The sequence below is a fragment of the Alexandromys fortis genome, unplaced genomic scaffold (genome assembly GCF_014885135.2).
Source record: "Alexandromys fortis isolate MF-2015 unplaced genomic scaffold, M_Fortis_MF-2015_v1.1 scaffold_39, whole genome shotgun sequence".
Lineage (NCBI taxonomy): Eukaryota > Metazoa > Chordata > Mammalia > Rodentia > Cricetidae > Alexandromys > Alexandromys fortis.
The window spans coordinates 6,526,233-6,540,694 of record NW_026067918.1 but is presented as its reverse complement, the minus strand read 5'-3'; the positions used below and the strand labels follow the sequence as shown (position 1 = coordinate 6,540,694).

The following is a 14,462-nucleotide window of genomic DNA, read 5'->3' as shown; positions in this document are numbered from 1 at the left end:
CACTGTTGAACTAGTCTGGAATCAATAGTCTGAAGTGTGGGCTAGCTGGTCCTCATTACAGTTTAAGGCCACGGTAACAACCTTTGTCTGCACCCATTGGCAAGCTCCCTCAACTTGGTATCTTAACTATTACTTTCAGTGTTGCTTGCTGGACACAGGCTGCTGTGCTGTGCTGAGCTTACTCAGTGCTGGGGTGATGAGTGAACAACAGGTGATCCGGAGAGTCAGAGGCTGGGGTCTTCTGAAGTGAGAAGTGAAGCCCAAGTAGTGACTGACTTCCCCACTGGAATAGGTTCTTTTGTTTGTAACTCTTTTCTGATAATTGTATATAAAAGAGAAGAATAAATTATTAATATTGTCAGTTGATGTAATAAATAAACTACTGGCTTAATACAAGTGTTAGTTAACCTTCTAATTCTGAGGCTGAGTCAGCAAGATATGCTTCCTTTAGGATGAGATAGCCCATTTCCTGGGGCTGGAGAGATGGCTCATTGGTTAAGAGGACTGGTTCAATTCCTAGCACTCAACAACTGTCTGTTACTTCAGTTCAAGGGGATCCAACACCCTCACACAGATATACAGGCAAAGTGCACATAAACAACACCAATGCACATAAAAACAAAACAGTCATTTCCGGGGCTATCTTGAAATACTAAAATAGTTTTAGAGTTCTTTATCTGGTAATGTTTTTCCATTTGTGAGACATTTGTTTAAAATCACTACCTCTAATCAACTTCTAAGACTTGCTCTTTTTTGCTACACATTACAGTTGGCCGTGCAGCATTTGTCTCATGCACCTGTTCCACTGGATCAGTTGTCTAAAGCTGGAGGTGGTGGACACCTCTCGCCTTGATGTTCTGAGTGAAGGGCAGTGAGACCTGACTTGGAGAGTTGCTCTGCCAGCAGGAGCTTTGCATTGTGTGCGCTTTCTTCCTTTCATTTTAATTAAGACTTTTCCCCACTCAGGTGGAGAAATTGGGCCACAGAAAAATAGCATAGTTGATAGGAGGCAGGGAAGGGGCGTATAGCCTGGCTTTAGGGCTGCTTGCCCTCAGCTGGTGTGAGCTGCTTTCAGAAGACATGCCAGCTCAGATGGGCTTTGCTAAGTATAGCCATGAGCAGCCAGACCCTAGGCTTCACTTCAGTTACAGCAGAATTCTATCATCTGGAAAGTTTTCCCAAAGTAGATGCTATGATATGTAGTATCTAGGGAAGTAGACAAGAAAAGGTGAAGAGATGAGTTATTGTTTGAGGACTTAAAAAACTTTAACTCCAGTGACTTAGAGTTAAGGACATGTAAGCCTTAGGATTCTCCTTTACCTGGCTTTCCTTCTGTGTGCATGGTGCATGCATGTATGCAGGTCAAAGACTGTGAGATTGGGGGTGGTCTGTTCCTCTGTTGCTTTCTACCTTGTTGCTAATTTTTAAAATTATTATTATTTGTATGCAATTATATTTGTGCGGGAGTGTATGTGTGTGTGTGTGTCACACTGCATGTTTGGAGGTCAGGGAACAATGTTGTGGTTCTTTCCTTCTTCCTTTACATGGACTCTGGGGATCAAACTCAGGTGGCCAGGCTTGCACAGCAAGTTCCTTCACCCACTGAACCATCTTGTTGTCCCTCCACCTTATATTTTGAGACAAGATCTCAGTGAATCTGTAGTTTTCCATTTTGGCTAGATTGGCTAGTCAGCCAGCCTTCAAGTTCCTCCTGTCTCCAACTCCCCAGTGTAGTCCCCTGGGGTTACAGATGCATTCCTTCCACTGCCAGTTTCATATGTGGGCTCTGGGGATACAAAGTTGAGTCTTCAGACTTGCGCAGCAGGCACTTTGCCAATTGAGTAATCTCTCCAGCCCCTGCCACTATTTTTAAATTAAAGTATAGTTTGCTAATGTAAGATTAATTTTTTTTAAGCAATTCTTAATGAACCCTGATAGTTAACACATAAGCCAGGCATGGCTCTTTGCTCAGTGAGCAAGACAGGAAGTGATTTATTAACTTGTATCTTCCTTTTGAGTCCTGTATAAAGGCAGCAGAATTCTCTCTTTACTCTTTCTTTTCCTTCCCTCCCTTCCTCTTTTTTAAAGTTTACCGATTGTATGAGAGTTTTACCTGCATGTATGTACATCACATGTGGCCCTATTGCCCCTGGGATCTGAAGAGGCATTGAGTTCCTTGGAACTGGAGTTTGAGTGGTTGTGAGTTGCCGTGGAGATGCTGGGAACTGGCCCCTTTGTCCCTTGTAAGAGTAACTCAGCAATGTTATTGAGCACCTTCTAAGGCTGGTAAAAACGGACTAGATTAGGCTATGTCTGTAATCCCACTACTTGAGAGGCTGAGGTAGGAGGCTCACCATTAATTCGAGACCAACCATAGGTTCTTGAATTACCATAGTAAGTTCTAGGCCAGCCTGGGTATAATGTAAAATCCTGTCTCAAAAGCAAACAAACAAAAAAACTGTAAAGTAGCTCACAGGAGCTACTCTGCTGGTTGAGTTATAGTTGAACACATGTAGGAGTTTTCAGAGGCAGGATGAGCACTGCTGTAACTGAGGAGAAGTAGCTGTTAGCTGACAGTGGGAATGTGTATTGTGTATATTTATTCACTCATTTATTATTTACTGGAGGATTGGACCTAGAGCCTTGTGTAAGTGCCAGTCTAAGTGTTTACTGCTAAGCTACATCCCTAACCCAGTTTAGAATCATTTTTTTTGCTTGTTTTGTTTTATTTTTTATTTGTTTTATTTTAGCTCCCCCCACAGGGTTTATCTCTGGCTGTCCTGGAACTTGCTCTGTAGACCAGGCTGACCTTGAACTCCGAGATCTTCTTGCCTCTGCCTCTTGAGTGCTAGGATTAAAGGCATGCTGCACTGCTGGACTAGTATAATCTTTTAAAAAGATGTTTTCAAGTTTCAATTCATGTGTAAGAGTGTTTTATTTGCATGTTTATCTGCACTATGTGTCTGTGGAGGTCAGAAGATGATGTAGGTTTTTCAGGAACCAGAGTTACGTAAGGTTGTGAGCAACCATGTGGGTACTAGGAACTAAACCCAGGTCCTCTGCAAGAGCAGCCAGTGCTCTTCACTGCTGAGGCATTCCTTCAATTCCAAGTTGGGCATAATTTTAGAAATGTTTAATATTAAAGTGGTCATTTTAAATTTTGCTTTAAAATTAAATATACTGTCTAATTTACTATTACATTTACTAATACTACATTTACTTAGTGTGTGTGTCTAGGTCATAGGACAACTGTGGGAGTTGGTTTTCTTCACCGTGTATGAACTCTCTCAAGGTCATGTTTTGTTTTTCTGTATAGCTCAACATAGCCTTGAACTTACTTTTTGTGACCCTGCCTCCACCTCCCAGTACTGCAATTGCAGACCCAGCTAAAGCTCTTAATTTTTTTCCATCTTAAGTCTTTTTGGGGGTAGTAGGTATTTGCCAAACCCAGAGTTGTTTTAGCTGACTCTTGTGAGGAATTGGGGTAGTTTGTTTATAACCCTGTGACAAACGAGCTTTGTCTTTGTATAGCCAAGGCTGGCCTTAGACTTGGATCCTCCTGCCTCACTGTCTCTCTGTGGGATTATAGGAGTGTGCCATCACATTGCATATGAGAGTTTTTTCTTTGTAGGTTCATGTAAATTGAAAGCATTGGTGAATGTGGACATGAAGGTGAAGAGAAACTATGGCCTGAGAGACTGAAGTATTTTTCTAGATGGGTATAGCATGGCATAAGTGTGACATACTTTTAATCACAACATTCAGGAGGCAGATTCAGGCAAATTTCTGTGAAGCCAGCTTGGCCCTAAATAGTGTGTTCCAGGACAGCCTGAGCTACATAGACCATGTCTCAAAAACAAATAAACAAAAAGCCAAAAAAACCAATCAAATAAAAACTATAAAATGATCTTCCTCCAAAGAAGTCAAACTCACTATTTGCTGATGATAAGATAGTTTACTAAGTGACCCAAAAAATTCTACCAAGGAACTTCTACAGTTCATAAACGCTTCAGTAATGTAGTAGGATACAAGATTAACTCAAAAAAAAAAAAAAAAATCAGTAGCCTTCCTTTACACAGATAATAAATTGGACTGAGAAAGAAATTAGAGAAATATCACCCTTCATAATAGCCACAAATAACATAAAAAATACCTTGGAGTAATTCTAACCAAACAAGTGGAAGACCTGTATGACAAGAACTGTAAATCTTTGAAGAAAGAAATTGAAGAAGACACCAGAAAATGGAAAGATCTCCCATGCTCTTGGGTAGGTAGAACTAACATAGTAAAAATGGCAGTCTTAGCCAAAACAGTCAACTTCATATGGAAAAGCAAAAAAACCTAGAATAGCCCAAACAGTCCTGTACAATAAAGGAACTTGTGGAGGCATCACAATAGCCTGGTATTGGCATAAAAACAAACAGGAGGACCAGTGGAACCGAATCGAAGACCCGGATAATAATCCACACACCTACGACCACCTGATTTTTGACAAAGAAGCAACAAATATAAAATGGAAAAAAAGAAAGCATATTCAACAAATGCTGCTGGCATAACTGGACATCAACATGTAGAAGAATAAAAATAGATCCAGATCTATTGCCGTGCTCAAAGCTCAAGTCCAAATGGATCAAAGACCTCAACATGAAGCCAGCCACACTGAACCTCATAGAAGAGAAAGTGGGAAGTACACTTGAACACATTGGTACAGGAGACCACTTTCTAAATATAACCCCCAGTAGCAAAGACACCAAAAGAAACAGTTAATAAATGGGACCTCTGTAAACTGAGAAGCTTCTGTAAAACAAAGGATATGGTCAACAAGACAAAGCAGCACCAACAGAATGGGTAAAGATCTTCACCAACCCCACATTGGACAGAGGGCTGATCTTAAAAATATGCAAAGGACTCAAGAAATTGGTCATCAAAAGAACAAATAATCCAATAAAAAATGGGGTACAGTCCTAAACAGAGAACTCTCAACAGATGAATCTAAAATGGCTGAAAGACACTTAAGGAAATGTTCAACATTTAGTCATCAGAGAAATGCAAATAAAAACAACTCTTGAGATTCCATCTTACACCTGTAAGAATGGCCAAGATCAAAAACATTGATGACAATTTATGTTGGAGAGGATGTAAGGTAAAGGGAACACTCCTGCATTGTTGTGGTGGGAGTGCAAGCTGGTACAGCCCCTTTGGATATCAGTTTGGCGATTTCTCAGAAAATTAGGAAACAACCTTTCTCAAGACCCAGTAATACCACTTTTGGGTATACATTTAAAGGATGCTCAATGGTGCCATAAAAACATGTGTTCTACTATGTTTATAGCAGCATTGTTTGTCATAGCCAGAACCTAGAAACAACCTAAATGCTCCTCAATTGAAGAATGGATAAGGAAAATATACATTTACACAATGGAGTGCTACAGAATGAAAAAAAAAATGACATCTTGAAATTTGGGGGCAAATGGATGGATCTAGAAAACACAACATTGAGTGAGGTAATCCAGACCTAGAAAGACAAATATAGTATATACTAACTTATAAGTGACTTTTAGACATAAAACAAAGAAAAACTCGCCTATAATTCACAATCCCAGAGAACCTAAACAACAAAGAGGACCCTGAGAGAGGCATACATGGATCTAATCTACATGGGAAGTAGAAAAAGACAAGATCTCCTGAGTAAATTATGAGTATGGGGTTAATGGGAGAGGGTTGAAGGGGAGGGGAGAGGGAGGGAGGGAGTGTTGCAAGGAGAGCCAGGCCACTTGTTCTTCCTGGCTGCCTGGCTAGCTTAGCCCCGAAATAACCACACAGATACCGTATTAATTAAAACACTGCTTGGCCCATTAGCTATAGCTTCTTATTGGCTAACTCTTATATTAACTTAACCCATTTCTATTAATCTATATATCGCCTCGTGGCAGTGGCTTTCTGGGTAAAATTCCCAGCATCTGTCTTCAGCGAATCCATGGCGTCTCTCTGATTCTTTCCTACTCCCAGCACTCAGTTCTGTCTTCCCTGCCTACCTAAGTTCTGCCCTATCAACAGGCCAAGGCAGTTTCTTTATTCATTAACCAAGAAAAGTAACACACAGAGGGGACTCCCATATCAGGGGAGCAGGGGAGCAGAGAAAAAATATTTAGCTCAATAAAAACAAGTTAAAGAAAATTATTTTCCTTCTTCCCTTCCTCCCTCCTTCCTTCCATGGTAAAGGGAGGATAAAGAGTGAGTCTAGGTGATAAATACACACAAGCTTTCTGTTTCTGATTATTTTAGTTGGCATATGTTAATTATACACAATAATGGGCTTTATTATGGCCACCTTATGCATACATGTATTTTATCATATTTACTCCCTCTTTCCCCCTTTCTTCCTTTCCTTCCCAGAACCTCTGTTGAAATATGAGCAGCGGGGCTGCGTCCCCAACACCCTGGTCGCTTGGCTAGCTTATGCCCGAAATAACAACACACAAACTGTATTCATTTAAGAACTGCTTGGCCCATGGACTCTAGCCCTTACAGGCTAATTCTCACACCTGGACTAGCCCATTTCTAATGATGTGTGTAAGCACCCCAAGGTGCGCTTACCGGGAAGATTCTAGCCTATGTCCATCCTGGGTTGGAGTTGCCTGGGAGAGCTGAGCATGGCGTCTCTGCTCCAGAGAGCAGAGCTGTCGGGTCTGTCCGGGAGCAGAGCAGAGTCTGACCTCACTTCCTCTTCCGCCCAGAATTCTATTCTGTTTACTCCTCCCACCAATGCTTTAACCTATGAGGCCAAGCAGTGTGTTTATTACTTAACCAATGAAATCAACAGATTGATATATGATACTCCCACATCACTTCTCTCTGTCTTCATTTATTTTTTGATTTACTATTTTTGATGACCTACTGAGTTTCCTTAGGGTTGTTTTTAAGATTGTGGGTGAAGTTATTCTAGGAGCATATAGGCTTCTTGCAATGGATGTACCACAGAGCATGTTGAAACCTTGCCCTGCAACCATTAGCTTTCTATAGATACTCAGGGAGGAGTGAAGGTTTGTGAATCCCTTCCCCCTCTGCTACCATTGTGTGCATATAGGTCACGGGGATACTGTTCTACCTGCATGTCAAAAGAGGACGCTATATCTCATGGTTGTGAGCCACCATGTGCTGGGAGTTGAACTCAGGACCTTTGGAAGAGTAGCCAGTGCTCTTAATCACTGAGCCATCTCTCCAGCCTAATCTTTTAACTTTTAAAAATTGCATTTATTTATTTAGTATTATATTCACCCAGAACAGTGAAAAACTTGTGGAAGTTGGTTTTCTTTTTATAGTATGTGTGGGTCCCGGCTGCTGAATTCAGGTTGTTAGGCATGGCAGTAAAGTACATTTACCCCTGAGCCATCTCACTAGCCTAGGCAGGTCTGATCTTGCAAAGGTCTTGGCCAGTAAACACTGCTCCTCTGAGACAAGACCTCACAGGCGTTCTGTATCCTCTAGTCCTCCCTCTGACACCTCCATTCTTTCCTTCCCAACCTTTGATGTTAAGGAGGAGGCATTACGGAAGTCCCACCTGTGGCTGAGTATCTATCCCTTACCACTTGCCTACACTAATCTGTAGGTAGAAACACCGTGATTGAGATAGCAGTTTGATGGGCACATCATGTCCATTTAGCTTCTCTGCTGAGGCCTAGGTCCTCTCCACCCTCCAGCATGTGGACAGGTTTATGGTACCGGTTGAATCCTTCCCTTGGAATAGGTCTCACATACAACACGGGAGGTTGGTTTACCTTATGGATTCAGTGCCATAGGCACTGGCTGGTCAGTAGTGTAACACAGCTGAGAAAGACTCAGAGTGCTCCCTCAGCAGCCTGCATAGCATCCTGTCCTTTAGCAGTGTGACAAGTAGCCGGCAGGGAGGAGGCTTCCATCCTTGATGGCTTATTTCTCTCTGTCCTGTACTCAGTTTTGTTTGCATTTTGAGAGTCTTACAGCCCAGATGGCCTAGGCTGGCCCAGGCTGCTCTTCCTACCTACATCTCCAGAGTGCTGGAACTGCAGGCATACTGCCATGCCTGGCTAAGTTATGACTTTATGAAGCAGAGAGACTCCACAGTTAATATGCTTGCTTGGGCAGGTTTTGAAAGTTTAGGAGTAGAAAGCCATATTTAGAGGTGTTTAATTTCTGCTATGGTATAAAGGGGTTATCGTTTAAGCTAATGTCCCAGCCTGGTAAGAATAGAATTACAGGCAAGCCTACCCAGAGGAGCAGCATTTCTGGTGAGCAATTTGAGAAACTAAAGATGACCTTCCTTGTGTATTCATTCTGCACCGCAGACCTGCATCTTCCTGTCTGTCACACAGCTTGTCAGTGTCCCGGGGTGACTGCTGGTTTTTCTTATTTCTTTGCACCTCTCAGCTTGAACATAGATCTTCTCTGGTCTGCTACTTTGCCCCTCTTGCTTCCTAACTCACCCATCTATAGCTTCTTAGGTGCCTCTTCCTTTCCCTACCCCCAGCTGTCTTTTGTTTGCAGCCGTCTGGTGTTTTCTCAGGGACCTTCCCTCCCTCTTCTCCTTGCTGGGCTTCCTTGTTGACTAAACTTCGTGGGGGTGTGAGCAGTAGTTGATACTCAGCAAATGATTCCGGGTGTCTCCTGCTCTTATGTGCATGTCCTACCAGGGCCCTCACAGCCCCCTGTTGGGTATGACACACACCTGCAACACTTCCAGGCCCTGTGCCTGCTTCCTGCTTGGCCTATGAGGAAACATTAGTAGGCCTCTTTTCCATCTCTCCAGACCTCATCGTACACAGATCTTTGGGATCCTAACTCCCTGGGGCGGATCTGAGCATGACTTGAGTGTTTGGAACCTCTGCTTGTGCCTCAGTGGCTCTTGTAATCTGGCCATGATCTCTCTTTGTGTTCTGTTTTACCAGCTCTTGACACCGTCCAGGTGTGTCACACTGAGCCTGTCACCCTCAGGACACTCTTTTTCCATTTGTTTGTACTTTGCTGCTTGCCTTGCTTTGTCATTCCCTGCCTATTCCAAGTTTTCCTCATGGACCAGTGGAACTTACCCAGCATGCACCACTGCATTTCTTTCCCAGCAGTAGCTGTGGACTGGTTATCTGTGGATGCATTACCACCATTTTCCTCAGTTGAGCTCAGTAAATGTTTACCAACTGCTTGAGCAGCCCTGGTGACATGCACATAGCAGCCAGTGGGCATGAGAACAGCTGGTGTTCTGGCAAGTGTGCCAGAAGCCCACAAGTGACTCCAGAATGTCTGGTCAGGACAGTGCCCTTCCGGCTGCACCACCCTGCAGCAGTCATGAGGATATAATGACCGCCTGGACTCTTGACTCTCCATGGGTTTTAGTAACGGAACTCTTCAGAGTTGTCAGTGTTTCCATGAGATTATTAGCAAACAGCAGGGAACCAATTTGGGCAAAAGAATTTGGTGCCTTCAGATGCAGGTATAACAGGGATAGGATAGTTCCTCTGGACAGCATGGCAGTTTGAACTCAGAACTGTGTTCCATCACATAGGAGCATTTCCTTCCAGCCATCTGATCCTGAAAGGTAGCATCACTGACTGAGAGCAGCTTGATCAGTCTTTGCCCATTTCACTGTTTCACCTGTGGCTGAGGGAGCACAGGGCGACTGTTGGTGCTCAGAGACCGGTGAGCAGCTCATCCCAGGGGCCGGCCTGCTTGCCCTGCCCACAGGCAGCTCCTGGATGCCCTGCACCACTTGTCCCGTTCCTCCTCTTTTCTGGAGGGTGAGGGAAGGCCTTGGTGAGAGGCTCCTCTGGAGGACTCATTCCAGCCACAAGCTTCTCAGTTCTTGTGGTTAGTCATGGAAGCAGAGCAACCTTCCTAGAGTCTGACTGATATAGATCAGTAGCTTTTTTCAGTCTGTCTCAAAGTTGTAAGTAACTAAAGACCTTACTCTGTTTTGTAGTAACATTCTTTCCTTATGGTTCTCGTTCTCTCTCTCACTCTCACTTTCTCTCTCTCTCTCTTTCTCGTTCTCTCACTCACTTTCTCTCTCACACACACACACACTCATGGGGGCTTTAAAAAACGAAAGTAAACAAATAGTTAAATAGGTAAATAAGTAGTTAAATAAAATAGAAGATCCAAATTCTAAATGCCTTTTTTTGATGTGATGTACACTATACACACAGAGATGTATATATATATATGGCAAAGAAAAGTTTTTTTTAAAAAAATCAAAAATATTCTGTTAATATTTCCAGAATTTTATAGTGTGGTTTGATCATATTAACCCTCTTCCCCTGCTTCTTACTTCCCTACCTGCTCGACTTTGCGTTTTCTTTCTCTTTTAAAACACTCATTGAGTCCAATTTGTGCTGCCCTAATACTCTTGGTTTTTTTTTTTTTCTTTCTCCAAGACAGGGTTTCTCTGTATAACCCTGGCTGTCTTGGAACTAGCCAGTCCAAGAAAAAGAAACAAACAACCCAGATGATACATTATATGTAGGGTTTAGTCTGAAGAAAAAGTGACTTCTTAGATGTGTAAGTTTCTGGCATCTCTGGTAGTGCTGAGAATAATTTTGTGCATATATATGTAATGAATGTATTTCAGTTTAACTAGTTTGACCAGTTAGGTTTGTTTGTGAGACATTTTACCCATGTTACCATGAGTTGGTTTGCAAGATTTAAAAATGAACTAGGAAACAAACAAAAAAATGAACTGGAGCATTGGACATGGCGACATCTACCTATAATCTTAGCACGTGGGAGGCTGAGGAAGGCATGATACACATGCCAGGCCAGCCTGGACTACATCTGGAGGCTGCAGCTTGAGAAACCCCACCAAGACCAGCTAGTTAGAAGCATACTTTTTAAAAAAGAGCTCCTTGACCTCTTAGTGAGCTTTCATCTTTTCTGAACAGTGTAATTTTGGCTGATACAGTTTGAAATACATGCAAATTTGACACACTAAAGACTTAGTTAACTCTGGTTCTGCCTATGATTTTCAGAAAGTGCCTGTAATGAAAGACAGTAAAGAAAGCAGACTAAGAAACAGAACTTTTTGCTCCATGAGTTTCTTTCTGATCTAGGGTAGTGACCTACTTAAATATCCATGACCACAGTGTAGGTAGCCATTCTAGCCTGTTAAGGTAGCTTGGGAGAGGCCTTTGTAGAGTAAGCTTTTTGTTTTGGCATTGGCTTTAAGACTTATTTAACTCCAGCAGGGCTGTGATGGTGCATGCTTTTAAGGCCAGCACTCAGGAAGCAGAGGCAGGCAGACCTCTACGTTCAGGGCCAGTCTAATCTACTGGGGAGTTCCAGGATATCCAGGGCTACAGAGCCCTGTTTCGAAAAACAAATAGACAACAACAATAAAAAGGAAAAGAAAATTGAATACTGCTTTAATTGCACAGACACTACCTGTGAGCACTGAGTATGTGCTTGTGCTGAGTAGCTTAAATCATATGTGGGTGTCAGGTGTACCAATCGATGCTTCTAAGCAGTGCATTTTGACTGTTTCAGGTGAGTTACCTGTATGCATATTAGTACCTAGAGCTAGGACTTAATAATCACTTTGAAAATATAGATCTGGAAGCATTTATAAACCTTGTTTTTATGGGATGGAGAGATGCTCCGTGGTTAACAATGCTGGTTGTTCTTACAGAAGACCTGAGTTTAATTCTCTGCACCCATATGGTAATTGGCAACCATTTAACTCCAGATTCAGGGGAGCCAACATCTTCTAAATTCTTTGGGCACATGGTGCACATACATATATGCAAGCAAAACATTCATACACATAAAATAAATCTTAAATCCTATTTTTAATGGAAATATATAACTACAGAAAAATTGATAGAGGGGGAAAAGGTATCTATAATCCTCCCATTCTTTTTTTTTCTTTTCACATGGGAGTTTTATTGGAAGAGGAGAGAGAAGGGGCAGAAAAGGGGACAGAGAAAAAGAAGAAGAGAAGGAGGCAGAGATGGGTCCCTGGGGACAAGAGTGGCCAGAGACAGAGAGAGCACTGGGAGGTGGGCAAGGCCCACCTTTTAAAAGGAAACATAGCGAGTGTGCACAGGGAGTGCTCTTAGTCCTCCCATTCTTTTAAGATTTGTTTTATGTATTTTATGTATATGAGTGCTCTATTTGTATGTATGCCTGCATGACAGAAGAGAGCATCAGACAAAAGAAGCCATTAGATCCCATTACAGATGGTTGTGAGCCGTCATGTGGTTGCTGGGAATTGAACTCAGGTCCTGAGGAAGAGCAGCCAGTACTCCTAACCATTGAGCCATTTCTCCAGCCCCATAATTCTCCCATTCTAACGGAGTAACTACTTTGGTCTGTTTTCTTTCTAGTCTTTTCTTTCATGTATAGACTTTACGTAGCTGTAAACATATTTCAAAGCAAATACCTTTGTCAAGGGAACGTACATTAGATATATATAGCAAAGAGCCAAATTTCAAACCAGATTCTAAACCAGCTCAATTTGTACCCCTTCCTTAGGTTTTGATTCCTTCCCAGATAAAAGAGGGTATTTTTAATTCTAGTGTTGAAAGGCAGACATTTTTCAAGTGACTTGCTCTGATAAAGCCTCTGATTAGCTTCTTTAAAATAAGTAAATGTGGGCTGGAGAGAGAGCTTAGGGATTAAGAGTGCTGCCTGCCCTTCCAGAGGTCCTGAGTTCAACTCCAGCAACCACATGGTGGCTCACAACCGTCTATAATGAGATCTGATGCCCTCTTCTGGCATGCAGAACATTGTATATGTGATAAATTAATCTTTTTTTTTTTTAAAGATAAATAAATGTTAGGTCATGCTGTGAGAGGGCACAGGGGCACATACTCAGAGACACATTGTGTGTTGGCACCAAGGTGGACAGGCTAATTTTTAAGTGTGTTTTGTATTCTACTTAAGTAGTTACAGGACATTATTTTGTGTGCAGGTTGTCAGTTACCTGTGTCAGTGGTTCATTTTGTGGACAGGGCATGCCTTTTCTATCCCTGTACCCAGTAAGTAGCTGATACTTTCCTTGAATCTGAGAACTAAACACCTTTGTTTATTGGAAGTGGTGGATTGAATGAGAGGTTGAAACAAAGAAGTGAAGAAATAAGATGTAGGTGAAGGGTGTGCAGTCAAGGTCCATGTATTAGACCCAGCACTTCCTACCTGACAGGGTAGTTGTGTGTGAGAAGCCCAGTGTTGTGAGCACATGAAATAGCAGTTTCTTTGTGGTGGTTCAGTATATACTTTTTGGGGGATTTTTCCTCCTCCTGTGTCACCCGAGGAGCCCTCTTCCCATTTTCACGTCTCATATGTTGTATCACACTGTCCATCCCACATCCTTAAAATCTTTTTTCTTCTCATGACCCCTCTCTAGTTGCACATAAAGTCTGGGAGAGCTTAATATCATGCTTTCATTGTTCTTGCCGTACGACCCAGAGGACCACTCCTGGGCATCCCACCATACAGCACTTGTGCATTTGTGTGTATTGCTCTTTTCATAGCAGCAAGATGGAGTCATCTTAGGTGTCCATCAAAAGATGAGTGACTGAAAGCGCTGAACACATACACAATGGATCTTTTGTTTTTGGAGACGGTTTCTCTGTGTATCCCCAGATGTCCTGAAACTCACTCTGGAGACCATGCTGGCCTTGAACTCACAGAGAGCCACCTGCCTCTGCCTCCTGAGTTCTGGGATTAAAGGCATTTGCCTTTAATTTAAAGAAAAATCACAGTGGAATTTTCTGAGCCCTTACAAAGAAGACTCTTAACAGGGTGTCTTATTTTAAGCCCAAGTAAAGTCTTTTTTCAGGAAGACTGGCTGATATGACCCTGGCCTTTCTTTTTCTTTCAGTCTTCGAGCAGCGACAGCGGTGGGAGCAGCAGCAACAGCAGCATCAACAGCCCGGACAGGGCCAGTGGGCCAGAGAGCAGCTTGAGCCACATCATCCCTGGATCCTGCCCCAGCACCCCCCAGCCGGTGCTGCCCGAGCAGTCTGCACTGTGCCAAGGCCCTTACTTCCATATCAATCAGACCCTGAAGGAGGCCCATTTTCACAGCCTGCAGCACCGAGGCCGGCCTCTGACATGATGCTCCGGCAGTTTCTTGCCTTCTGTGAAGGGACAGCACTGTGCATATTGAATATTTCAACTTAATGATTTGTTTTTAAAAGTTGCACACAGAAAAAAAAAATGCCTGTTGGCTTTTAGTCTATATTGAGTATTGGGTCAGCAGGCAGCTGTTTACGTGGGGTTTTGCTGCATTATTGCAATTTCAGAGGGGCTTGGGAGCAATTTTTTATAGGATTCTTTTGAGAGAGGGCATCAAGTCCATGTCATGGCAGTGTTTGAGGAAGTCTCTGACTGATTTCCACATCCGTCAGACATTTACTGTATGTAAGAGCCTCTTAAAAATGTGGGATCTTCAGTTTTTTTTTTTTTTTTTTAACTCAATAAACTAGTAAAGAATA

General features: G+C 42.5%; 1 protein-coding gene across 1 annotated transcript in view; it reads left to right on the top strand.

Moving 5' to 3' along the window:
- Vcf1 (VCP nuclear cofactor family member 1) overlaps positions 1–14,462 on the top strand; it is a 23,071-nt gene extending 8,609 nt beyond the window's left edge. Inside the window, exon 3 of the mRNA XM_050140479.1 lies at positions 13,847–14,462. Coding sequence (XP_049996436.1) covers positions 13,847–14,083 — 237 coding nt within the window. The 3' untranslated portion in view covers positions 14,084–14,462. The remainder of the gene's footprint in view (positions 1–13,846) is intronic.